Source organism: Scardinius erythrophthalmus (genome assembly GCF_964197995.2).
Source record: "Scardinius erythrophthalmus genome assembly, chromosome: 17".
NCBI classification, from domain to species: domain Eukaryota; kingdom Metazoa; phylum Chordata; class Actinopteri; order Cypriniformes; family Leuciscidae; genus Scardinius; species Scardinius erythrophthalmus.
This window is the reverse complement of record NC_138237.1, coordinates 10,815,397-10,841,675: the sequence shown is the minus strand read 5'-3', so window position 1 is coordinate 10,841,675 and position 26,279 is coordinate 10,815,397. Positions and strand designations below refer to the sequence as shown.

The 26,279-nt window shown below is 36.0% G+C and overlaps 4 protein-coding genes across 7 annotated transcripts in view; 2 read left to right on the top strand and 2 right to left on the bottom strand.

Moving 5' to 3' along the window:
• Positions 1–2,118, bottom strand: part of LOC308706131 (putative E3 ubiquitin-protein ligase HERC1) — a 67,576-nt gene extending 65,458 nt beyond the window's left edge. For both annotated transcript variants that reach the window (XM_081391512.1, XM_081391513.1), the window contains exon 1: positions 1,977–2,118. The gene's annotated coding sequence lies outside the window, so the exon portion shown is untranslated. The remainder of the gene's footprint in view (positions 1–1,976) is intronic.
• A 1,020-nt stretch (positions 2,119–3,138) lies between these two features.
• On the bottom strand, positions 3,139–25,605 carry LOC308705644 (THAP domain-containing protein 1-like). 3 transcript variants are annotated; one of them, XM_081390744.1, is made up of 6 exons: positions 25,282–25,605; positions 25,026–25,151; positions 23,902–24,019; positions 22,124–22,370; positions 4,669–4,723; positions 3,162–4,063 (listed from the first exon to the last, which is right to left on the bottom strand). In XM_081390744.1, exons 4-6 carry the CDS (start codon positions 22,128–22,130, stop codon positions 3,478–3,480), a joined length of 648 nt encoding a protein of 215 aa, XP_081246870.1. In that variant the 5' UTR covers positions 22,131–22,370; positions 23,902–24,019; positions 25,026–25,151; positions 25,282–25,605; the 3' UTR covers positions 3,162–3,477. The 3 variants fall into 3 exon arrangements, with proteins under 3 accessions (XP_081246869.1, XP_081246870.1, XP_081246871.1); XM_081390743.1 differs by lacking the exons at positions 22,124–22,370; positions 23,902–24,019; positions 25,026–25,151; positions 25,282–25,605 and having other exon boundaries at positions 3,139–4,063; positions 4,493–4,671; XM_081390745.1 differs by lacking the exons at positions 22,124–22,370; positions 23,902–24,019; positions 25,026–25,151; positions 25,282–25,605 and having other exon boundaries at positions 4,665–4,717.
• On the top strand, positions 5,733–8,775 carry esm1 (endothelial cell-specific molecule 1). Its single transcript, XM_081390747.1, has 3 exons — positions 5,733–6,351; positions 7,705–7,848; positions 7,992–8,775. Exons 1-3 carry the CDS (start codon positions 5,946–5,948, stop codon positions 8,072–8,074), a joined length of 633 nt encoding a protein of 210 aa, XP_081246873.1. The 5' UTR covers positions 5,733–5,945; the 3' UTR covers positions 8,075–8,775.
• arhgap24 (Rho GTPase activating protein 24) overlaps positions 25,464–26,279 on the top strand; it is a 117,099-nt gene continuing 116,283 nt past the window's right edge. Inside the window, exon 1 of the mRNA XM_081390738.1 lies at positions 25,464–25,968. The gene's annotated coding sequence lies outside the window, so the exon portion shown is untranslated. The remainder of the gene's footprint in view (positions 25,969–26,279) is intronic.

The window sequence follows — 26,279 nt, the reverse complement described above, 5'->3', positions numbered from 1 at the left end:
TCAGTCAAATGATGGAAACAGGAAAAAAAAAAATTGTTAACCGGAAACAAAAAGCGTGTGGAACCGAAGGGTCATTCCCAGCCACAGAGGTCAAGGACTGAGCTTGAATCTGTCAGACAAACATAAAGCTGCCCAGCCAAGAGTTTCCACTGCCAAGTGGCCATCACTGCTGACCTTCTGTTGAAGTGAGAGAGCGAATTCAATTCAGCCAGTCAAAATGGTCTGGGGGGCTGATAGTCTGAACACCTGACTAATCCAGGGCAACTGCGACAACTAAAACTTCTGTCCGGTGTGATCACATTTCACACAGAGGGCATCAAAATATAGGCCAAGAAGAAAAGACGGTAAACGCACAACTGTGAACTAAAAAAGCTGAGCTTTGGGGTTTGTGCTGAGAGACACGTCTCCTCAACACTGTATTAAAAACAATTCCTTTCAGAGGCTCGTTATGAGATTTGGATCGACTTGTTTGCAGACGTAAACACAACAATACTATCATGCAGTACGGTAAAGTTCTCCTCTCCCAGAATTGAGAAACTAACAGATTATTAATTATTAGAGCTAATTATTATCATATTAAAACTAAAATGATTATTATTTGTATTTTTTTTAATTGTATTAAAAAAAAGTGTACTGATTGTCAGTACACTTCTTATACAGTAACCCTGGAGTAACCTGATGTTAAAGTTCCGTCATAATTTACACACGTCCACGTCGTTCCAAACCGACATGAATTCTTTCTTCTATGAAAAGCAAACTAATATATATTTTGCGCAAAGTAAATACAATTAAAGTAAATGGGGACTGGAGCTATCAAGCTCCAAAAATGACACACAAAAAAAACACCATAAAACGAATCCATAAGACTTCTGCCTTATAATCCAAGTTTTCAGCATCCTTATGATAGATGTGTTTGAAAACAAATCAGAATTATTAAAGTTATTTACTACAAATTTCCATTCTGGCTCTGAAATATCTTTTGCACTTGCGTACATTTAAATTAATTGACTTAACAAATGACATGCAAGAACCAGTTATTTTTGACTTCACTGACATCAAACCTGGCTCAAGTTGGATTAATATTCACATGAATAAATGATATGATATTTCAAGGTGCCGGTTGGAGCTCGAAAGTCCTCATGTCCATTCACTATCATTGTATGGTAAAGATCAGCTTTGACAAAATTCTGCAAAATATATATATATTTTTTTTGTATTCCACATAGGACAGGAAAACATTAGGGTTAGGGTGAGTAAAGAATGACAGTATTTTCATTTTTGGGTGAACTGCCCCTTTAAATGTATTGCTCAAAGGAACAATGGAGACAGTTCAGGTTCACCTGTTCTCTGCTGTAAAGACCCAATTGGACCAGCATGAATTTCATAGTTTGGTGCTTGTCTAGCTGGTGGACCAGTAAAACTATACTGTTAAGCAAAAGACAATGCTGGTCAACCAGTATTGTCTTTCTAATAAGGCTGGTTAACCAAGGGAGGCTTGCTTTGTTAAGCTAGTTAAAATCCAGGTACGGACACTAGCATTCAGGCATCTAAAGGAACACATCCAGGTCTTTTACGACAGTGGTTTGAACCTAAAATCTATAACCCCAGCACAACATCACCCCAAAGAATCTGCTATTTCTTAAGCATGGTGGACCAGAATGCATCAGTTATGGTCTTTCAAACAATGCTCTATCCATCTAAACCCCATAATCTTGATAAAATACAACACATTATGCAAAATGTGAACACAATTAGATCAGTTACCACAACAACATGTATGAACTGTCACTTGGACAAGACTTAGCGTACATTGTTGCATCAGCTGAGACTAAAAACAACAGTGATAGATACAAAAATAGCTGACATATGACGAGCTCAACTGTTTAAAGAGCTAAACCACATTAATTACAGATACGACAAACAATTATCAGATACTGTCGAATGAAATATAAAAAAGAGACTAAAATAACGCTTACCAAACGATTCGATCTTCTCTCTTCCTTCTGTCATTCACGCCCAGCAGAACAACCCACTGCCTGCCCCCCGCAAGGCTCTTTAAACCTGCTGTCTATCAGAAAGGACGTGAATCCTCCGCTTTATTATCAACCATATGATTTCCAGTATTTACTTTCACAAATACACACTTTTTAATTAAATGTAACTAAACGCCACCCGGCAAAGAGGAGTTACGCAATGCGAGGACGAAATGCCGGTTAATCTCGCGCTGGAGGGTGTTTATAGTAGGGTAGGTTGCCGCTCCGCAAGCTGTTGCCATGAAAAATAGCGGCGTTCGGTTTCGGGAATACGCGTACAGCGGAGGACTTTACGCATACGGCGTAGTGTCGTGACGTCATGACGTTTATATCGTAAGGGCCCGTTGCTTCTAGCTTTTGTTTTTGCGATATTATTTACCATTACTGTATCAGGCCAGGGTTATTACCGTTAAATAAGACTATTATACCATTTTGTTTCTACAAAATAAACGCTGAAATCAAATTGCTGTTCTTTTTATTCATCAATGAATCCTTAAGGTACCAAACTAATATTAAGTAGCACAACTGTTTCCAACATTTATAATAATAAATGAAGGCTGAAGACTGGAGTAATGGCTGATGAAAATTCAGCTTTGCACCACAGGAATAAATTACATTTTAAAATACATTCAAATAATAGGAAACCACTACTTTAAATTGTAATAATATGTCACAATATTACTGTTTTTATTAATTTTTTATCAAATAAAAGCTGGCTTTATGAGCATAAGAGACTTCTTTCATAAACATTTAAACTTTTGCAAGGCACACATATATATATATATATATATATATATATATATATATATATATATATATGTATGATGAAAAACTAAAGACTTATTTCAGTAATTGCCATTTAGTTTAACTGGATATAAGATGAATAAATAAAACTCAACAAAAAACTAACGCTGAATTAAATAAATAAATTAAACCTAAAATAGTCATATTAAAAAATGAAAATAAAAATGACAAAAGCACATAATAAATTGACAAAAAAATGTATTAAGATTAAAATTGTGTAAAAAAATAAAAGCTGATTCAAAATATTAATACAAACTACAATAGTATATAAATAACACTACAATAAAAATGTATTTAATATTGTATACTTTTTTTTCTTTTATTGGAAATATTCTATCATTCAAATTAGCAGAACAGAATTCATCACATACCTCCCAAGGTTCTTAAAGTTTGAACAACTCTTGGCTATGCATGTAAGATCAGGAATTCCCAATAAGATGGGAATAGTGACGTGAAGGGAACAAAATACCTTTTCCATACTTTACCATTTTCACACTATTTTAATCGATAATTTTATGTTTATGGAAATATTATGAACAAATCATTTAGAACAGTTTTGACTTAAAATTCAATCATATTGCTTGAGAAGGCTTGATATGCAGTAGCACACGAGTCATCTGAACCACAGCGTTTTTTCAAATCAAAGTCTTCTCTCTTGTCTTAACTCTGAAACGATGGAGGACAGAGAAGTCACTTTCTTCTTCAATCTTCTAATCCTGGCGCTCTGCAGTTTCAACCGTTTCCTGTAGTTTGTAAGCTCGGCATTGGCCAAGTTGAAACTGTTCTGCAGCGTCTCTGGCGATTCGGCCATGTAGGTGTGATCCATGGAATGACAAACTGTGTCTGACGGCACAGAGGGATGGCATGGTAAATGGCCATATGAAATGTTGCATCGTCCACCGGGATCAATCTCTGATGCCCCATTGCTTTCATCCACAATAACCCTCACAATCTCCTCCACAGCTTCAGCGTTCCTCAGTACCACATCCCCTCGCCTCTCAAGCCTTCGCCTGGTGTGAGGTGGCTTCTTCTGCAAGTGTTTAGGGAAGGAAAATATGGTGGGAACAGCAGCTGTAGTAAGGCGCACTCTGCCCAGATTGCTTGTAGAGAAACAGCTATCTTCAAAGTGGACAGAACATAGGCGAGAAGAAGGAGTTGGCTTCCACTTGTCCCGCCTGATGTTCACTAGCCACTGCTGCAGCCTGCTCTTATCACCTAAGGGGAAACTGAAGGAGAGATAAAGATAAATAGACAAGTGGATATATAATGAGAGAGAGAGAGAGAGAGAGAGAGAGAGACTTATTCCGACTAGATCAACCGATTCACTGAAAGATTCAAAGATTCGATTCAAAAGAAGCATCACTGAATGCCGCCAAATAACGTTACAACTGTTGAAAATGTAAGATGTACTGCTGGTTAAAAAAATAATAATGTCTGTTTTAACAAAGAATCAGTTTACTTGTTGCTTATAAGAACGTCATCCAGCGGAAAACGTTTTTATAAAAATTGCAGCTTGTTGAATCAAACTCAGCCAGAATGCCGATGATTTCTGACACGGTTCTCCGCGCATAACTTTACTATTATTGTTATTATTAGTATTATTATTGCATATTGGCAGAGAAAAATCATAAATAAAAGTCAAATCATTCACTTACCGAAAAAATTTTACACTACATCCTTGTGAGTGGCGATTTGTACAATTTATAGCAGCGCACGACATCATATATAGCTACAAGTTAAAGGCAATGACTAAAAATATAAAACTACAGAAAAAATAAGTGAGTTGTGTGTGTGTGTGTTTACAACCAATGCATGCACAAGAAATACTTGCTCTGGAACTTCTGGCGTCTGACAAACCAAGGGAGCATTTTCCGCCATCTCCTGGACTGGAGTGTAGAGAGTCAGGATGGGATTGAATGAAAAAAGCACAATTAGTATCATAAAAGTTATCCATACGACTGCGCTCTATTACATTCTGAAGCCACAAAATGACTTTGCGTGAGGAACACACTGAAGTTGAATCAGTTAAATCACCCAGTTAAAGCCTTCCCTCAACCTACCGTAGATCTCCTGCCATTATTTAATGAAGCAGCGCCATCTAGTGACGGATACCTTCACTACAGCGCTGCTGCATGAGTTTCTCGTGTTCCTTTCCAATAAACATTATGAAACCGGACGCAGATTTTCAAGATAAGTTTATAAATGTCTCATTAACATTCAGTGGAAAGTTCTTTTATGCTTAGTTAAAAAAAAAAAAAAAAAAAAAAAACGTATTACGAATCACAAACTAAATGGTTCATTCCCTTGTTCCATTAATATTTATTCAAAATGTTTTATTAAGCTCTAGTTTTTCTTACTCATTTAAAAGTCTTAATAAAATGTATGGATTGTTCAATTCAATTTGATGGAATTTTATATTAATTGAAATGCGTAAATATTGAAAAAGGCTAACAGTTTTTAGTGTATCTTGATGTTTTCTTTAAGAAAAAATAAGAGAGAAAAGAAAAATAACCAGATTATTTATGGAAGAACTGTCCGCTAAAATGGGTCAATTTATGAAATAATATACTTTAAATTGTTCAGATCTACTGAAAGAATGCAAATCGAAACTTTGATATATTTATATTGAATGTATCCATATTCACACACACAATCTCACAAAGACACTCTTCGTCATTCTATGATATAGCCCAAATACAATTAGAAATAATCTAGGTGGTTGTTTTGCTGTGGACTCACTGGTTCATTTACCTGAGCATTTAATATTTATTAGAATAATTGCATTAAATATTTCATGTTCAAGCTTGGGTTTAGGAGTTGAAGCTTTTTGTGACATAATTACAATGACAGAAGAGACTTAATTTCCTTAATTTCATGCACGTTCACGTCAGGGTCACGGGGGTCATCTTTAAAAACCTTCAAATAAACAACTCCAGACTTCAGTGATGACATCAATTCCTGGATGGCAGCACGGCTCTAATTCCACTTCCACGCCGGATTTCTAAAACAGGGAAGGGGGGGAGGCTGGCAAATAGACAACAACACCGGATTGAGGAAATTGACGAGGGCATACTATGTGCAAAACAAACTTGTTTAAAGCTGACAGGCATGCAGCCCGAGCTGTTTCTTTCACTGTCCCATCTAAGAAGAGGACAGCTCCTCCCTAGTGCACAGCATCCAGCGTGGGCTTCTCTATCACTTCAAGTCATGCGTCTGTACGCGATCCCAGTGTTCCTGTTGATGGTGTTTGGAGGAGCTGACGCGTGGGGTCCCGGCGGTAAATACGCCGTTCACTGCCCGGACAAATGCAACCCCGCGCAGTGCGGCTCGACGCAGCGCTGCAGGCGCACGGTTCTGGATGACTGCGGGTGCTGTCAGGTCTGTGCTGCGGGACGGGGAGAGCACTGCTACCGCACCGTGTCCGGGATGCACGGCGTCAAGTGCGGACCGGGACTCTTCTGTGACTTCTACAAGGATGAGGATGATTATGGAGATGAATATGGCATCTGTAAAGGTACGGTCTTGCCGAGTGCACCTGTTTAGGCTGATGGGATTGTGGGGTTATTCACTTATTCAAAGTATTCAATGATTTTGTAATCAGTTAGCCTATGTTTTCAGTATATTAACACAACTGAAGTTAAAATCAAATGCAAATTTCAGAGCAAGAGAACTCTTAAAAATGACTTAAATTAAGGTGACATGAAGACATAGAAAAACATTGAATTATTACTTTTCTCTCACCAAACAGATGAATCACAGATCATCTCTTTATATAAATCAAATTATTGAATATATATATATGTATATAGTCTATCTATCTATCTATCTATCTATCTATCTATCTATCTATCTATCTATCTATCTATCTATCTATCTATCTTTCTATCTAGTACCCTATATAAATCAATTTACATGAGATATATTATATATTTCTTTGCTAAATAACAACAAATTATTTATAAATATTATATATATATATATATATTTATTTAAATTATGTTCACATATGTTCTAATGATACACTGTTTATTTAAATTTATGTCATAATATTTTCTTCTATTATTTTGATGTTTTTAGTATTACTCTATGTATTCCACGGTTTGGCAATATTGTATTATTTACAGTCATGCCAATAAATCAATTTTAAATTTGAATTTATATATATAAAATCAAAGCTTTAATATTGTGTCTCCTATGGTCAATATAGTTTTCATAAAGGCTTTTTTAAAAAGAAGAATCATAAAGGAATTTCAAAACAATTTGTGTAGAAGAAACTATGCGTATGCAAGGAAATAAAAACAAATATTATTACAAAATTATTACAAAATCTTTATAATATATAATGTCTGTTAACTGTCCTCACAATTTCAGAATTTATTTTTGAATAGCTGATGTGTCACCTGTTCAATGCAGATTTTTCTTTTTAGAATATTCATATATTTACCAAAAGCCTCATGCTTAGCTGAAGGTTTTTGTGTGGTCTCAGGTTACAGGTTAAAGACCAGTTCAGCATACTAAAGAAAACTCACCCCAGAGTGTCTTTTCTGTGGAGTCCTTCCAGGGCCCCTCAAATTATCACTTAATGTCTTATGTAAGAACAACGTGAGTTGGTGAATGAACACTTTGTATTAGTGGAACACACTCCCTCCACACCAATTCCTCACACTCAGCCCTTTAATTGAGTCTTACCACCAGTGTTAGATGTAAGTGAGCCTTTCTGATCCTTTTACAATTTATACACAAATACTGGATTAGCAATGAGCAAACATCTTGAAAAAGGGACAAGTGGAAAAGTCATGGCAAATATTTACCTCCAGATTCTGTAATGGCTAAATTAGCTGTCACATGTCTTTTTTTCTCTTATTAGAATGCATGTATGGGACGTACGGTATGGAATGTCGGAAAGTATGCAACTGTAAAGCGGGTGGACTGTGTGACAGAGAAACGGGCGCTTGTCTGTCCTTTAAATTCTTGGCTAAAATGGCCATGCTCAAATCTCATTCAAATGAAGGTGAGTTTATTGTTTAGTAAAGTGCACAAAGTAATTCATTTTAATAATACATTTTTAAAAATCACCTTTCATATGTGTCCTTTGATATGATGTGAAATTGTAGAATATTATTTGTATTCAATATTTTTTTAATCATATGACAGGTAATGAACTGGGCTCGGGTGACACGAACACTGAAACCAGCAGCGATCGGTCCTCCGCTCGCAATTTTCTCCCCCCTCGCTGACAGAAACTCACACTCTTCAGTTTAGTTAGTGTACATGTAGCATAATATATTCAAGGAGCAAACGGATGTATTTTAATATGTTTAAAAGGGTCAAAGAAAACGATATGTTTTATTCTGTATATTTTACAGATGTGTATGCCAGTTATGTATTTATTCCAAAGCATGTCACCATGAATTCACTTGCTCGCACACGCACACACACACACACACACATAAATATGCAATCATCCATTAGAGTTTAGTAACACAATAATAATGTTCCCTCAGCAACTCATTATGCTGAAACACTCAAATGAGATGTTAAAATTACGGTTGAACTGAATGAACAAACACAAACACTTTTACATTATGAATGTATTACAGTTAAACATGCAGCAGTGTTTATATAATCATATTTAATGACAAACACATTCTAAGAGTATACACCAGGCTCAGTTCCAAGACTGATCAGCATTAGCATCAGTTATGACTTTAATATGCCATCACATATTTGACCTCATGGTCTCTGTAATGCTAAATGGTGTTTTTAATGTGGTATATTAAGGCCAAGGAGATTATTATAATTTATGGAGTGTATATCCTTCTAATATGTTTGTAAATTATTATCTGTAAATCTTTGCTTTAAACCCCCATTGAAAGAGATAATATGAATTCTTACTGCTTTATGTATGAGATTTAAATTAAAACCATGTCATTCTGAGAAAAATTATCTTGGTATATTTCTTTCTTTTCTTTTTTGTCAAGTTTTTAAAGTGGAATCTCTTTTTAGAATATTTTAGAAGTGTGAAAAAAAAATGCAAAATGATAACTAATGTATATATATAAACATACATACATGTACATAGGCTACATGTATATATATATACATATATACACATATACACACATACATACATACAGAATATATATATATACAGTGGGGGAAATAATGATTTGATCCCCTGCTGATTTTGTAAGTTCGACTTACAAAGAAATGAAGGGTCTATCATTTTTATGGTAGGTTTATTTTAACGGATAGAAACATAATATCAACCAAAAAAATCCAGAAAAACACATTATATACAGGTTATAAATTGATTTGCATTTGATCGAGTGAAATAAGTATTTGATCCCCAACCAACCATCAAGAATTCTGCCTCCCACAGTTTGGTTATGTGGAACACAGATTAGTCCTGTCATTTTAGAAAGTACTCCTAATGTCCTAATGTCAGTGGACACCTGTCCACAGAATCTGTATCTTCCATTCCTCTCCACCTCCAAAGAGCTGTCAAACGTCAGGGAACAGATTATAGACTTACACAAGGCTGGAATGGGCTACAAGACCATCAGCAAGAAGCTTCGTGAGAAGGAGACTTTTGTTGGTGTGATTATTCAGAAATGGAAGAAATACAAAATGAAAAATCATCGCCCTCGGTCTGGAGCTCCATGCAAGATCTGGCCTCATGAGGTACGGATGATCATGAGAAAGGCGATGTATCAGCCCAGAACTACACGGGAGGAGCTTGTTACTGATCTCAAGGCAGTTGGGACCGCAGTCACCACTACGCCTCAATGGACTGAAATCCTGCCTGCAAGGTCCCCCTGCTCAAGAAGGCACATGTTCAAGCCCGTCGGAAGTTTGCCAGTGAACATCTGATGATTCAGAGAAGGCTTGGAAGAAAGTGCTGTGGTCGGATGAGACCAAAATTGAGCTCTATTGAACTCGCCGTGTTTGGAGGAAGAGAAATGCTGATATACCGTTAAATCTTGGACGAGAACCTCCTTCCTTCAGCCAGAACACTAAAGATAGGTCATGGATGGGTCTTGACAATGACAATGACCCAAACCACCAAGACAACAAAAGTATGGCTCAAGAAGAAGCACATTAAGGTCTTGGAGCAGGTCTCCAGATCTAATCCTATAGAAAACCTGTGGAGGGAGCTGAAACTTTCAGTTGGCAAGCGACAGTCAAGAAACCATAAGGATTTAGAGAGAGTGTCTGTAAAGGGGAGTGGACCAAAATCCCTCCTGAGATGTGTGCAAACCTGGTGACTACAACTATACAACTAACTACAAGAAACGTCTTACCACCAAAGGTTTCTCCACCAAGCATGTTTTGCTTGGGGATCAAATACTTATTTCACTTAATGAAATGCAAATCAATTTATAGCCTGTGTATAATGTGTGTTTTTTTCTGAATTTTTTGGTTAATATTCTGTCTCTGTCCGTTAAAATAAACCTACCATAAAACATATAGACCCTTTATTTCTTTGTAAGTGGGCGAACTTACAAAATCAGCAGGGAATCAAATAATTATTTCCCCCACTGTATATACTGTATGTATATATATATATATATATATATATATATATATATATATATATATATACACATACATATATACATATATATATACGTACATACTGTATATACAGTATATAGGCTTGACAACACTGATTTGAGAATTCTACCTTTATCTTATATTTGAAGAACTGTCTTTAAAAAAACTGCTCTTACTCAAAATATATTCTAGGAAAATTAATAGATTTTTAGTCAACTTTAAACAAAAAAGGTAAAACATTATTTTTTTCATGACAGAGTTGTCTATAAGTGTCTTGAAACCAACATCCAAAACCACTGCTAGAGAAAAAAAATTTAATTAAAAAAAAAAATTATTCGATTATTTAATACTCAATTATTAAATACTCAATTGTATTAGATTGTATTTAATTGTGTAATTAGACAAAACCAAAAACAAATATTCTAAACCATTAAAAATAAAATATAAACTTTGAGAATGTATTTAAAGTTCATCCAGATGCTCTAACCTCTTTACAGAGGTTTCTATATGAAAACTGCCCGGTGACATGTCCCCATCCTGAACAGAACTACAGCAGATGCTCTGAAAATACCCACCGCTGACTATTAATAACCGTCAGTTCCCTCACCTCGCAGAGTTCTCATATGAGGCTGTTTCCCAGCATCCCACTTGTTTATTTCCTGTGTTTCCTGACACCTGTGAAAATGGCCTTACTTCCTGTTGTTGTTGTGTCTGCCTCTGGGACAGGATTCAAAAATGGCTGGAATTTGTCAGCTGACACACGTCACCACAGGACAGGACGGGAAAAGAGGAATGTTACGCTTCCGTCACCGCAGCAGGTTAACAAAATATCTTCCGCACGACAAATTTATTGACGTGTCTCTGAGTGAAATCAAAACCTAGTTTTGTTCCTTAAAAGACTAAAAACATGACAAAAAGTGTGTCGGTGTAAATTGAACTCATAAACATGAACACATCCCATATTTAAGCCCAGCCTGAAATGTGTACATTCAGTCATTTGGGTCATACAATGATATATACCACCTAGTCATTTCCACCTAGGGTTTTTAATGGCCAGAAAGCTGACCTTCCTGCCAAAGCTTATTTTTAGAGTCCCCGTTTCTAGAGGATTTTCCTTCTTTTCATGCATTGTTTCCTCAACAGGCGCAACGATTCTTTCCTCTATAAGCCACAATGAGCTTAAGTACGAGACACCTTTGACTTCATGGCACTGCTTTAGACACACACACACACACACACACACACGCAGGGGGACTTTCCGCATACATAACGATTTTATACTGTACAAACGGTGTATTATATCCCCTACCTAACCCTACTTCTAAACACTTACTTACTTTTTCAAAAATAATCGTTCTGTATGATTTATAAGCTGTTTTCTCATGGGGACCAAACATTTTTCGATCAAAATTACTGATATTACTATCTTTCTGGGGACTTTTTGTCCCAATAACGTAGGGTTATCAGGACCACACACACACACACACACACACACACACACACACACACACACACACACACACACACACACACACACACACACACACACGAAGATCTAACAAATCAGGACCTCAATCTAAAACTCAATTCTCTGACATGTTACATATGTGACAGTGAACATCCTTTAGCACTTTTACACAATATTATGATAATACATAATTTACTGCAGTGCATTTCAACAAAATGTATCTGTTAAAGGGGGGGTGAAATGCTATTTCATGCATACTGAGTTTTTTACACTGTTAAAGAGTTGGATTCCCATGCTAAACATGCAAAGTTTCAAAAATTAAATTGTACGTTTGAAGTAGTATTTCTGTGCCAAAAATGCTCCTTCTGGTTTGTCACAAGTTTCAGAAAGTTTTTTTTCGAGTAGGGGCATGTCTGACGTCAGATGGGGCGGAATTTCCTTATACGGGTCCTAAGGGCACTTCTATCGGAAGAGCGTGGGCGCGCGCGCAACCGTAGACCAGAGCAAGAGAGCGGAAAGCAGTTCGCCCATCATCACAGCGCTGTGCTCGGCTTTAGGGAAGTCAGTGTCACCAAAGAAGTGGGTTTTTAGTTGCCAGGGCAAGACATCCCTGCACAGATTCCCAAAGAACCCGGCGTTACAATGATAAAGGTTCACGGTTGTGCGTTGGAACCGCAGGCGGTGAGTAAAACTGCTTGTCTGCTTCAAATGTCTGTGTGTTGTTAGCTATCGGCGCGTAAGCACAGCCCACACAGCACGCCTCCAGCCGCTCGTTTTTTTCCGGAAAGACTCGAAACTGCCTATCTTTCTTTTATAAATATAATAAAACTAAAGACTTTTTGGAGATATGAAGGATGCAATACTACTCTATAGGTACTCAAGATTAACATGAGATTGACTGAAAATAAGTGTTTCACCCCCCTTTAACCATTCAAACCTTTAGAGTCAACAAGGTTTTTTAATGTTTTTGAAAGAATGCTCACTTAAAGCTGCATTTTCTTGATCAAACGTAACAACTATTTAAAATGTATTTAAAAATGTAATTTATTCATGGGATGGCAAAGCTGAATTTTCAGCATCATTATTCCAGTCTTCAGTGTCACATGATCCTTCAGAAATCATTCTGAAATGCTGATTTGCTTCTCAGTTATTTTCAGTTATTAATATTGTCCGTTTTTGCAGCCTGATATTTTTGTGTATATTTCTCCAGTAGCAGTTTTATGCATTGCATCACAGGAATAAAATACATTTTACAAAGTATTAAAAAATGAAATAATTATTTTAAATTGTATTTTTTTTTACTGTTTTTTGATTAAATAATTGCAGCCTTGGTGAGCATAAGAGACTTCTTTCAAAAACATAAAAGAAATCGTAATTATTCCAAACTTTTGGCCGGAAATGTACAAGTGAAAAGAAGGAGAACTGTGGCTAATATATATATTTTTTTTTCATTAGGAAAATGTGTGACCATGACCCGGTCAAGACACGAAACATGCTGACGGAGAGACAGACAACAAGAGAGAGAGAGAGAGAGAGAGAGAGAGAGAGAGAGAGAGAGAGAGAGAGAGAGGTCTCTGATAACACAGATCTGCTATGCTTCACTCAGGCACGAATGTAGCGGTTCATCATTCCCCTGAGAACTGAGGAGCAGGAGTCCTGCTGCCAAACAAAGGCCTTGTTCGGAAAAACAGGAAGGAGTTGGTGAGAAATACCCTTTATCTGACTCCTAACACGTCAACATCGCCCTTCAGAAACAAAGGTGTACAAAGCACCTCGTAAATACGCCTGATTTACGCCAATGGACCGTGTTGATATTTCGACGGCAACAGGTTGTTTATTAGCCTGGGCAAAGTGCATAACGGTAACCCGAATAACTGTTAGGTCACAACCTTCACAGAAACGAAGCGATGTCTGGGTCGTCCACTTCAACAACAATGAATCGGATGTCTAAATTTAGGAATAAATACGCAGACGAGAAATTGATTAGATGTTTGGAATTCCACAGGCCTACAGAGTCTTGAAATAATGTCTCGAAGTGGCTTTGAAGCCGACATTTCTGCACATAAACCGGTCACGACTTAACCCTTAAGGGTCTGAGGTGTTTTTGGGGTCCTTGAGATGTTTTGACATGCCCTGACATTTCCATACAGTTGCTTATAAACATATTAATGGAAAATGTGTCATTACACTCTATTCAGCACAAACGGCTACCATATGTGAGCAACATGTACATTTGTATTTTTGAGAGAATAATGTTTATGCATGGTTATTGAAAAAAACAAAAATGCAGTTTCTGAAATAAGGCCACAAAACGCATACTAAATATGTGTCTACAAGACTTTTGACTAATGGATGTTTTCGCCTAGTTTTTGCTTCAAAGTGATGTGAAAATCATCCTGCTTACTCATTCACATAAAACAATACATTGATTTAAATTTTGTAAGACACTTTTAGTTTGGAAATGCAATATGTGTGGTGGCGTGAATGATCATGAATTATGCTATGATTCACACCTGAGAAGACAATGACTCGCATAATGAGCTACATAATGTGCCTTTCAGTTAGGTATGTGACTGAGAGGGTACCACAAGGAAGAATGCGAGGACAAAAAAAAAAAAAAAAAAAAAATAAAATAATATATATATATATATATATATACCTGGAAACAAATCCTGTTCAAATAGGCTATATGGGCCATTCTGGAGAATTGGTTCAAAGTTAGAGTTAGAAAAATCTTGAAAAAAAATGTATCTTTTTCCACAAATGTTGTATGCATCCAAATTGTATAATATCCAAGGTAAACATTTCTAGTAATTGTGCAGTTAATTCTCATACTGTATTTACAGAAAGTTTTGGAATATTTATCCTCTCCCCAAATTTGTCACTTATACAATAATAAATAATTTAACGAGAAGGCTTACATTGATTTTGTTTACATCTTTGTTTGTATTTTTTTGCTATTAAATAGTTTTCACATGTAAATCAACAACAATTACAATTTTAACAATATTTCAAGTGTAATCTTTCTTTGTAAAAAGCATACATTTTATCATTAAAAGTTAAGGATTCATTAGTTTGAATTGGAACAAACACTATAATATCATCTTAGTTGATAATTCAATATACCTACTTTATTTTCAACAAAACATCTCATACTATATATTCAACATATTTGCAGAAATTGTTGAACAAAGCTTATTTGATGTTACAGTAGTCTATTTTACTGTAAAAACGGTATAATCTATAAACATTCATATTTTTTCTGTAACATCTTGTAATGCATGAGTAATACATTACTTAGTTACTTTTTTAGAAAAGTAATGCATTATGTTACTTTTGCGTTACTTTTTTTTTCCACCTGTACTGGGCTTGTTTTTTTTTATAACAAAAAAGTTATATTTTTGGGCAAATTTAAGACATTTCACACCAAAAGTGAAATAATAAACCTCAGGCTGAAGGGAATGCAGATTCACGCGTGTACAGTAGAGTACAGTAGAGGCTCAAACAAACCTTTCAACTGCTGTTATTCTGGATAACGGAAGAATAGGATGGAGGAGAAAAAAGTTTAACACTGACTTTACCAATAAAAACAAAAAAATCTATAGTATTTTTTTCTTATGGTTTTACTGAATCATCGAAGGTCAGAAGCAAGTACATTGGTCAATAAATTGAGATTAAATGCATACAAATGTATGTTTTATTTAACTTTAATTATTGCAGGTTTGCATATTCTGATACTGCATTTAACTGATTTTATTCATTTTGAGAAATATTGAATCTTTTTTTTGTGCAAGTGAGATGAGTAAATGCACACTCACATTTAGTCTAGAACTACAATAACCATCATGTTTTCACACACACACACACACACACACACACACACACACACACACACACACACACACACACACACACACACACACACACACACACACACACACACACACACACACACACACACACACACACACACACACACACACACACACACACACACACACACCTCTGCACTTCGATTTGTCTCAACATTAGGGCAGGAGAGCTGTCAGTCAGTAAATGAGAAAACAAAGTAACTTGTGTTACTTATTTGAAAAAGTAACTCAGATATTTTGTTATAAATTTTAAAATCCGTTACTTTACTAGTTACTTGAAAAAGTAATCTGATTACATAACTTAAGTTACTTGTAATGAGTTATCCATCGTTTATCCATCATTACTCCAGTCTTCAGTGTCACATGAGCCTTCAGAAATAATTCTAATAATCTGATTTGCTGCTCAAGAATCATTTCTTATTATTATCAATGCTGATATACAGTTGCGCTGCTTATTATTTTCGTGGAAACTGTAATTTTTTTCAGGATTCTTGATTAACTGAAAGTTCAAAAGAACAGCATTTTGTGTTACAATTTTTTTTGCAATATAAATGTCTTTACTCTTACTACTGACCAACTTAATGTGTGCTTGCTGAATAAAAGCATTAATTTCTTTAAAAAAAAATTAAAAAATTAAAAACTGAACGATAGTGTACATTTTTCTTAATCTGCTTTAAGTTAAAATTTCTTTAGTGGTAGATTCTTTACAGAATAAATAAATAACTAAATAAGTAGATTTTAGCAAATTTTATAAATAATAAAACATTTTTTTTACACATCACAAATTACATTTAATTCAAAAACTGTATAATTTGTTTCTGTCAAACTGAATTGTTTTCCTTTCAGATCCCACCCATAACTGAATATATGTTATTCAAGAGAATTTAACACATCTGTTTTTCAGTGATAAATATTCTGGGTTATTTTAACCTGCTCATGTCTTTTAGTATGTAATCAGTCTATATGATGGTTCTACACCTTTTCTTTCTATTTTCTGACATTCCGTCACATAATAGATGCAAATATTGATGTTTTCAATTTTCTTTGTTTTTATAAGAGACACTGGCTTCTTATCACTGTTTGGGCAGATCAACATATCATATCACAGAATAATGTAGATGTCAGTGTTTTTTCCCTCCTGTCTTAGCATGGGGTGTGTGAGCGTGCGAGCGGTGCTGTTGTTCTCATCACTGACTGTTATCTGTCCGGAAAGAAAACAATCATTTCACAAACATGATGAAACACACAAACAGCTCATTATGTCTGAGGAAATTATCTACAATTTTCAGAGATAAATGCGCCTTTTATTTTTAAAGAAAATCATTGGTCATTGCAAAACCAAATTAAAAGAACTAATGAAGGCAAATGGTGATAAAAATACAGTGAAAACATATAAGAATGTCTCATAAACCTTAAATGCTAAGTAAAATCTTGACAAAATAAAGTCCAGTATCCAGTGAGGTAGTTCAGAAAAAAATAAAAACAAACAATTAAACGCTCAGTTTTTATCAGTGGAAATACCAGCCGTGTCAAAACAAGCGACAAGTGAGTTGACATTATAAACACTGAGGAAATTACAGTAACTCAACTGTAAACTATAATCTATTAAAAAACATGTTTTATCTTCACTCTCACACAACCATGTAATGAGGTGTTCATACACCAGGAACAAACGCTAATGTTCAAAAGTTCGGTTTTTGTAACGTTTTAAAATATTTTTGAAAGTGGTTTCATATGCTCAGCAATTTTTTGATCAAAATAAATAAAAACAGTAATATTGTGAAATATTATTACAATTTAAATGAACTGTTTTCTATTTTCATATATTTTAAATTTTAATTTATTCATGTGATGCAAAGCAGAATTTTAGCATCATTACTCCAGTCTTCAGTGTCACATGATCCTTCAGAAATCATAATAATATGATGATTTTCAGCTCAAATAATATTATTTGTGCTGCTTAATAATTTTGTGGAAACCTTAACAATTGAATGGTCCTTTGATGAATAGAAAGGTAACAAAAAAAACATTTATTTGAAAAATAAATATTTTGTAATGTCTTTACTGTCACTTTGGATTAATTTAACAATAAAAAACCTGACCCCATACTTTTGACCAGTATAGTGTACAGTATGTACAGTACAGATGCATTCAGACAGAGACATTCTGGCCACTGGAGGGCACTAATGTCCAAGAAATATTCTTTATAATCTCGTTCTTCACTAGAACTTTTTCCCTCTGCTCTGACAAATAGCAACCCACCCAACATGACCTTGCATAATATATTGTTTATAATGATTAATACTTTTTTTTTGTGTGTGTGTGTGTGTGTGTGTGTGTGTGTGTGTGTGTGTGTGTGTGTGTGTGTGTGTGTGTGTGTGTGTCTGTGTGTGTGTGTGTGTGTGTGTGTGTGTGTGTGTGTGTGTGTGTGTGTGTGTGTGTGTGTGTGTGTGTGTGTGTGTATGTGTATGTGTGTGTGTGTGTGTGTGTGTGCTGGAGAGAGAAGTAAAGAAAATGGGGTAAAGTTAATTGAATAAATTAGATATTTAGATATTGTCATATTTATATATTTTTGGTTAAGCATAAATTCATAATGCAGCCCTGCTTTTGCTTGTTGCATGCATGTAAAATCATTGGACAATTTACATATTTGTTTGTCTTCCTTAATTTTGAAGTTTGTCTCATTTTACGATTCCCAGATGGAGGATGCAGACTTTTGCAAAAAAAAAAAAAAAAATGTTGTCGAAAAACTAAATGAGCTACTAAGCTACTAGATTGTTTTCTGAAGCACTTTTAAAAATACTCAAAATAAGACGGTCATAAAACCAACTGAGGGTGATGACCCCTGACAGCACCTGTCAGCGCGAGCAAACCCCTTGGCTTTGATACTCAAGTCCCATGCTTGTCCTAGCATGCCTGATCTGTCAGCGGATCGCTCCGACCTAACTCAGATACTTTCTTAAGACACCCCAAAACCCCTGTAAATCCTCATTAGTTGAATTATTCATTGAAAATTAACTCTATTTGATGTTAGAGCCTTTTATGCCAACTCAAGCCCAATTTTCACACTTGTAGTCTGGTGGAAATAAGAGTCAGAAACTGGCCGCTCACCTCAACTCAATAAATGGGTAAAAATCCAACAGACTTAAAGGTATAGTTCAACAAAAAAATGAAAAGTCTGTAATTATTTAATCACCCTCAAGTAGTTCCAAATCTGTTGAACACAAAAAAAAGATATTTTGAGGAATATGGGTAACCAAATAGTTGATGGGCCTCATTGACTTCCATAGTATGGAGAAAAAAACAACTACGGCATTCAATGGGGTTGAACAACTGTTTGGTTACCGACATACACATGATTCTTCAAAATACCTTCTTTTGTATTCTTTCAGCAGAAGAAAGAAATTCATACAGGTTTGAAACAACTAGAGGGTAAATGATGACAGATTTTAACCCCTTTAACCCTCCTTTCTATATATCTCTCTGACATTTAGAGGCGAATATGTTTACTTTGTTCTTGACTAATCTCACAATTTTGATTAAATTATTCCCAACTGGCAGTCGTATACGTTCTTAGCTGCGAAAGTTCAAATGCATCTGAAGCTTAAAGCAGATTTGCAAATTCTCCATGCATCTCCTGTATCTCTATTGGAACTCTATTGACTTCCGGTTTGTCAGAGATATAAAAAGGTGCTAAAAAGTGACTTTAAGTTAAAAAATATAATAGAGACTCAGCATGGGACTCTTTTGACTTTGGCTAGAAATCAAAACACCTATATTGCCTTTGCAACTGCATAAAATAGGCCAAAAGTCCTTCAGAATAACTTAGCAACTGCAGACTCCCTGGCAACCACCCACATCACCCCTAGCAGCTATGTCTTTAGCCCATTTTTTAGAAATGTTATTCTGCTGGATCCAGATCCAAAACCAGATACAGAACCAAAGCTAGATCTAAATCAGAACAGATTCATATCCGAGTTCTTAGATATCCCTTGCTGTTGCTGAGGTGTCCCTCTGGAGTCCCTCAAGGTTCTATATTAGGACCTTCTTTCTTTCTTTTTTTTTAAACCTTGCTATCTCATTCCTGTTAAATGAATAAAACTCTTCTATTTTGACTTTTATGAAACATTAGCATTCAAAACCCCAGCAGAGATGGAGTTTATCTATTAGAGAGCTCAGAAACGTGGAATGTGTCAACACAGAAACTATCACCACACAAGCAGATTCCTCTCTACTCCCAGCTTGGGTAAACATGGAGGTTCATCTCGAAGGGACAAACATCTCTCACGAGTTCCGTTCTCAGCAGTATTTTCCCTACTGTTCCCCGGCACAATTTATAAGGGTCTGCTTTGACCTTTGACCTGACCTGACTTCAACACTGTGAATGTCCCATCGCAAAGACAGTAAGGTTACTGCCCTGGGGCTCAGAGTTTGTGAGAAATGGAGGTCGAATCTTCGGACAGACACGCACACGCAGGAAAACATTTGCACATGGGAACAGCGACACGATTTGTGATGTTTACAGCTGGTGGAACAGATGCTTATGGTTGTTCATCAAAAGGTCAACAAGGTCTCGTGTTTATCATTCTAAAAGAAAAAACAGTTTTTCAAGATATGTCCAGGGAAACATCACACACGCAGAGTTGGACATCATGACCTTTGACCTGGGGATTTACTCTGTAAAAGTATGTGTCTGGGCGGGCAAAAATTCTGAATTAAATAAATCAATTAATAAATTGTTAAATGTAGCATGTTAAATGAAAATGAATTTGAATAAAAGGAGAAGAGATTTACTGATTTCTCAAGAGAGGGATTTCATTACACCAAATATTTACTTAGACAAGTTTTACAACAAAACATAGTTTCATGTAATGATCTTTTTATTTGCTGGTATGTACTATAAACTTTAAAATATAATAAACATTTTAAAAATATTAAAATTTTATAAATAAAAGTACATTTTAATTTTGCTCTACACCCCCACAAATTGTCAACCATATTGTTGTGAGTTAAAATATGAAAGATTCATATCTGAAATGTGAATATTCATATAACAATAATTATATAAATTATTATTTAATTAAGTTTGCGTTCTCAGGCCACCAAAACGCCGTTGTCATGTAAATGAACAGCCAGGCCGCATTAAAAGTGTTCTGTTTTCAGTTGAAAATGGTGTCGTGTAAGCGACCCCCAAGTTAATAACTAATGATTTTTACAACAGAAATGAATCAATTAAACACGTACTCAAGCTAGACAATGACTTTCTTCTAGAGCTGCATACAGCCAAAATAATCTTTGTTTATTGTCACTGTAAAGCTGCTTTGAAACAATCTGTATTGTAAAAAGACTTATATAAATGAAGGTGACTTAACTATATATACTTCCAGCTCTTAGTTTATTGCTGAATGGCACACATCCCTCCTAAAGGTCTTTTATGCCTGACTGGTAGCAGGAAAGCATCCATTATTTTAGCGTCCAATTACAAAGACGCATGCCCTGAACAAACATGCCATGTGTTTGCATGCTCTCCCCCATCCGTCCACAAACTGTGAACCTGGCCAACTGTTCTGGACACAAGAAATGAGCCTGGTGAAGCCTCTGCAGGTCTGAACCATGCGGTTGCATTTATAGGGCCAATTGATACTTATGAATTAAAAGAAAATCAGAAAAGTCCTTTTAGTCCACTTCCTTGCTGTTAAGAGGCTAATTTTTTTGCTTCCATAACATGAGAAAGACTAGTGGAAAGAAAACACCTTGTTTTGTTACACTTAACCCTCTATGGTCTGGGGTGTTTTTGGGGTCCTTGAGATGTTCTGACATGCCCTGACATTTGTGCTTTTTTCAGTTGCTTATAAACATATTAATGGCAAAGGTGTAAATTCACTCTATATAGCACAAACAGGACTTCCATAATATGTCAGCCACATGTATGTACATGTTTTCATTTTTGAGAGAATAATGTTTATGCATGGTTATCGAAAAAACTAAAAATTAAAGTTTCTGAAATAAGGCCACAAAACACACTAAATATGTGGCAATAAGACTTTTGACTAATGGACGTCATCGCCTAGAGTTTTTTCTTCAAAATGATGTGAAAATCATCCTGCCTAATCATTCACATAAAACGTAACAGTACAGTACATATCTTTCAAGGAGTCAGAAATCCCCACTTCAGTGTCACCTGACACACCAAACTTTCCAGTTATACTACTTAACAGAGTAAGAAAGTTCAACTTATTGTTTGCACATTATATAAGCATATTCGTAATAACACTAGAGGGCATCCCAAAGGCTCCATGTCAAAGTTAATATAGCCATGGGTCTAATGAGTACAAATGGTGTTCAATAAATAATGAATCTTTGTGCCTCAAAAGTAAAAAAAATCAAACCTTCCATGATGAGTCAGACTTTCCAGTGGTCGTCACCACGGCAACAGTTTGATGATCCCAGTAAGCGCTGTGACCTCTGTCTCTCCTTGTGCATTGTAGGAAATAGAATATCAGCAGCTGTTGCACGGTGGGTGACTTCATCCAGCATGGCTGCCCAACATAACCACCATGATTAATTATGACACAGAGATCTGGAACCTCTTGAGTGGACGGCACACTGCGCCAATGAAGCGAGGCTGATTTCCATCTGGATACAGAAAAAGGCTAATGTTTTTAATTGTTCTAATCATGATAAAGATATGAATGTTTTTTTAATTATACTTTAAAGCCAGTGTAGCTTAAACCTGATCAGTGGTGTGCACAGTATCATATTGCATTAAAATCTGAGGCATCTGCCCAGAATAACAGCTCCAAAAATACTTTTAAGTTAGATTTTAAAGGGTTAGATGTTCAAACGTAATGGGCCATAAAAGCAGGTCAGAGTGATAATTGCAACCACAAGTTAAGGTTTTTATTTTTACTTGCTACTTTTTACTGACTGAATAAATAAGGTTTTCCAGATGCCTAAGTCTTCAATATGCTGGGTTTTTTTTTCTAATAAAGCACAGCAATATATAGTCTTATAAAAAAAAAAACACAAAATAATAGGAACCGTGCATCATTACAGACTGTACCCGGTTTTATTTATTATCAAATGCTTAGTATGAGTCAGGTTTCATTCAGATCAAGATCCAAATTCAGGTACAAATCCACATTCAAATCTATAGACCCAGATCCATACCCAAAAGCAGATGCAAAAATAAGTTCAGATCCATATTGAGATCCAAATTCAGGTTCAAATCCACATTAAAATCTAGACCCGGATCCAAAACTATGTTCAAAACCAGATTCAGATCTGAATTCAGATTTAAATCCACATTTTAATTTAGACCCGGATCCAAAACTATATTCATATCCAGATTCAGATCCAATTTCAGATTCAGATCCACATTGTATTCTAGACCTGGATCAAAAACTATGTTTAAATCCGAATTCAGATTCAAATCCATATTTAAATCTATACCTGGATCCAAAACTACATTCAGATCCAGATTCAGATCTGAATTCAGATTCAAATCCACATTTAAATCTAGACCCAGATCCAAAACTATATTCAGATCCAGATTCAGGTCAAGATTGAGATCCAGATTCAGGTCCCAAAAGAGATCCCATTAGGTCCAGATTAATTTATTACAAATCAGATTCAATGGGCTTTATGCACAGCTGCACCACTTCCTGAAATTCAGGCAGGTCTTTTGTTTCCTGTCTGCCTTTATTGGACAAAACTGATTAATCCAGGTGTGCCTGACCACCTGGATTAATCAGTTGGTCCAATAATGGCAGACAGGAAACAAAGGACCTGCCTGAAGTTCAGGAAGTAGTGCAGCTGTGCATAAAGCCCATTAAATTCATTAAATTCATTAAAAACTGTTTGTTAATTAAATCGCATTTTAAATGCTTAGTACGAGTCAGATCCAAAACTATATTTAGATCTAGATTCAAATTAAGATCCCAAATCACATCCCATTAGATCCAGATTCAGTTATTTAGATTCAATTGAAGTATATTCAAAGGACTGGCATGAGTCAGATTCAGATTTTTCTATGTATATTCATGTTCATAAAAATGGTACATACAGTAGCCTATGCAACGATGGGCTGAGAGACAGTCTTATACACTTTTACAGTGTACTGTATGCCATTAGTCTCAAAGCTGTAAAAGAAAACTCAATAACTCACACCAGCAGTAATAAAGTCTGCAACAGCCGTCAGTCCTCCTTCTACCCCACACACGTCTCTCTCCTCCTGCCTGATTCTATCCACTTGAAACTGTGCAGCAATCTTGTCGACAGGACTACTGAGAAAACACTACAATTTAAGAACCATCTCAAACAAAAGAAAAGCATCCTGTCCTTATAAACTGAAGCAGCTTTTTGGAGAGAAAAAAATTGTTTGTAGAATCGAAGAATTTTCACTTTTATGTGCCTGTATTGTACATTGAATTGATCAAAAGAATCAGACAAGAGAATCAACCAACATTCAATTTCAGTCTCATTTTACCTCCAATCTTACATGCACACATCTGTCCACACAATATATGGCCAGCACGTTTAATTTTAAGATAATCCTCTTTCTGACACGACACTTGATTTAACCTTGCTTTGACATTTTCTCATTTCCAGCAACATTGTTTTCCCACCTTGGATTACAGCGGCACTTCCTCTTACATATATTTTCTTATCAAACGTCTCTTTTTTTTTTAGTTTAAATGGTTGTGGATCCCCACCCCGTTGCCACATTGTGTTTGATGGTTTGATAAGACAGTCATGAAAAAGCAACGCTCAGGAATGTGGCTGTCTGATGTTAGACATCTGTTTGAAGTGTCACTATGACACAAAGATCAAGCCACAGTTAAGCTGGAATAGTAAAGGGTTTCATAGTCATAAATACTGTATGAATTTTATGGGAACCAAAACAATTTAGAGTCAGGTTTGAGCAGATTTAGTCAAAATAAAAGTTTTGAGCCAAGATACTAGCTACAGATTTTAATCAAAGAACTGCTTTGATTAAAATAATGGCTAAGTAATAATAAAATAATTATTATAATGGTGGTTTTTGGAAAATGTCAGTTTTAAGAGTGAGGTCATTGTGTAAGGTGATTGACAGCTATATGTGACAGAGGAATATTATGACACTCCTCCAGAGATTCAGCCTCTATTCTTCTGAAACACTGTATTTTGTGGACTAGAATTTTGTGTTGCAAAACAAACAAACAAAGAAAAACACTATGCTAAAAAACCCACACATAAAGTCATAAACCCCAGTAAAATTCTTTGTGGGATGAGGGAGTTTGGTATACTTACATGAGAAACATGTTCACTGTTGATATTTGATAAAACATGTCGTGTATCCCGTATTTTCGCGAATGAATCGCTCTTTTGAGTCGGTTCTTTTCACTGAATCGGTCAAACGGTTCAAGGAAACGGTCTCTGAAACAATTAAGTTTGAATCATTTGGAAACTCACGCACTGAATCATTTGAGGGGGAGTCTGTACAAAATTGCTTAACTCAGATCATAGAAAACAAAAAGTTCACTGGAATGAGTGGATATTTACATACATCCATTAACTAAACTTGCAAATCCATCCCATCGTTTGCCAGCGATGTAGAAATAAGTCACCTGCGTGAGCCGCTTGTGAACGGCTCTGTACTGCAGGTGCGGACATTTTTAGACCAAAAGCGTATGAAAACACAATAGAGAGACAACCATCTCACATTTAGGGGCAGTGAGGGGGACCGTCACTGTGAGTCACTCTGTATGCAATTTGAAACGAACAGGGAGTTTGTGTGTGAGGTGTTCGGATCTCTCCTCCTCTCACACTTCCTCAAACAAGCTCACGCTCTCTCGCTCTGAGGTCGCAGTCCTCCTGTCTGTGTATCGCCAAGGCTCGTGTAGTGTATGTGACTGTATGTTGAGGGGCTGAACTCAAAGCCCCCAGTGGTCGTCCTGAATGAGAGCAAAGGGAGGCTGTCGATTTCCCCAATTGCAGGTGGTGTGTGAGCAGTGAGGGGAAAAGTTTATGACAGCTCTGCTGTTTTCGGTTCTCGGCTGCCCCATGGAGCTTTTTGATCTTACGGATGCAGCTACAGACTTTTTACCAGGCTGTCTGACTCAGTAATGCACTTGTATCGGACAGAGTCACGTTCGGGATTGAATCTTGGGTCACTGTGAATCCACGTACTGGATTGGTTTTGAAAAATTTCCACTTCATTTCTGTGGACGTTTTCTGGATAGCAGTTCTTAAGGTAATAATAGTCTGTTTACAGTCATTTGAATGCTGCTAATGACAAGTTGGCTGTGTGAATGTGGTTATTTTGCTGTCTTGAGACGCGTGTAACGTTATTGTTTTGCTAAGCTGTATAGAGGTCATCCAGCACCAGAGCGTGCAGATATTTATTTCTGTCATAGCCACAGAAACACAGAATGAACTATAATAAGTGTGTATAGGCTAGGTGTTGCTGTTTATATAGGTTGGCTTACATATCAATGACAACAGCGTCTTGTTGTGTGTCATCGTGTATACTTTGTCTGTAACTAAACAAGTTTCAAAAAGTTT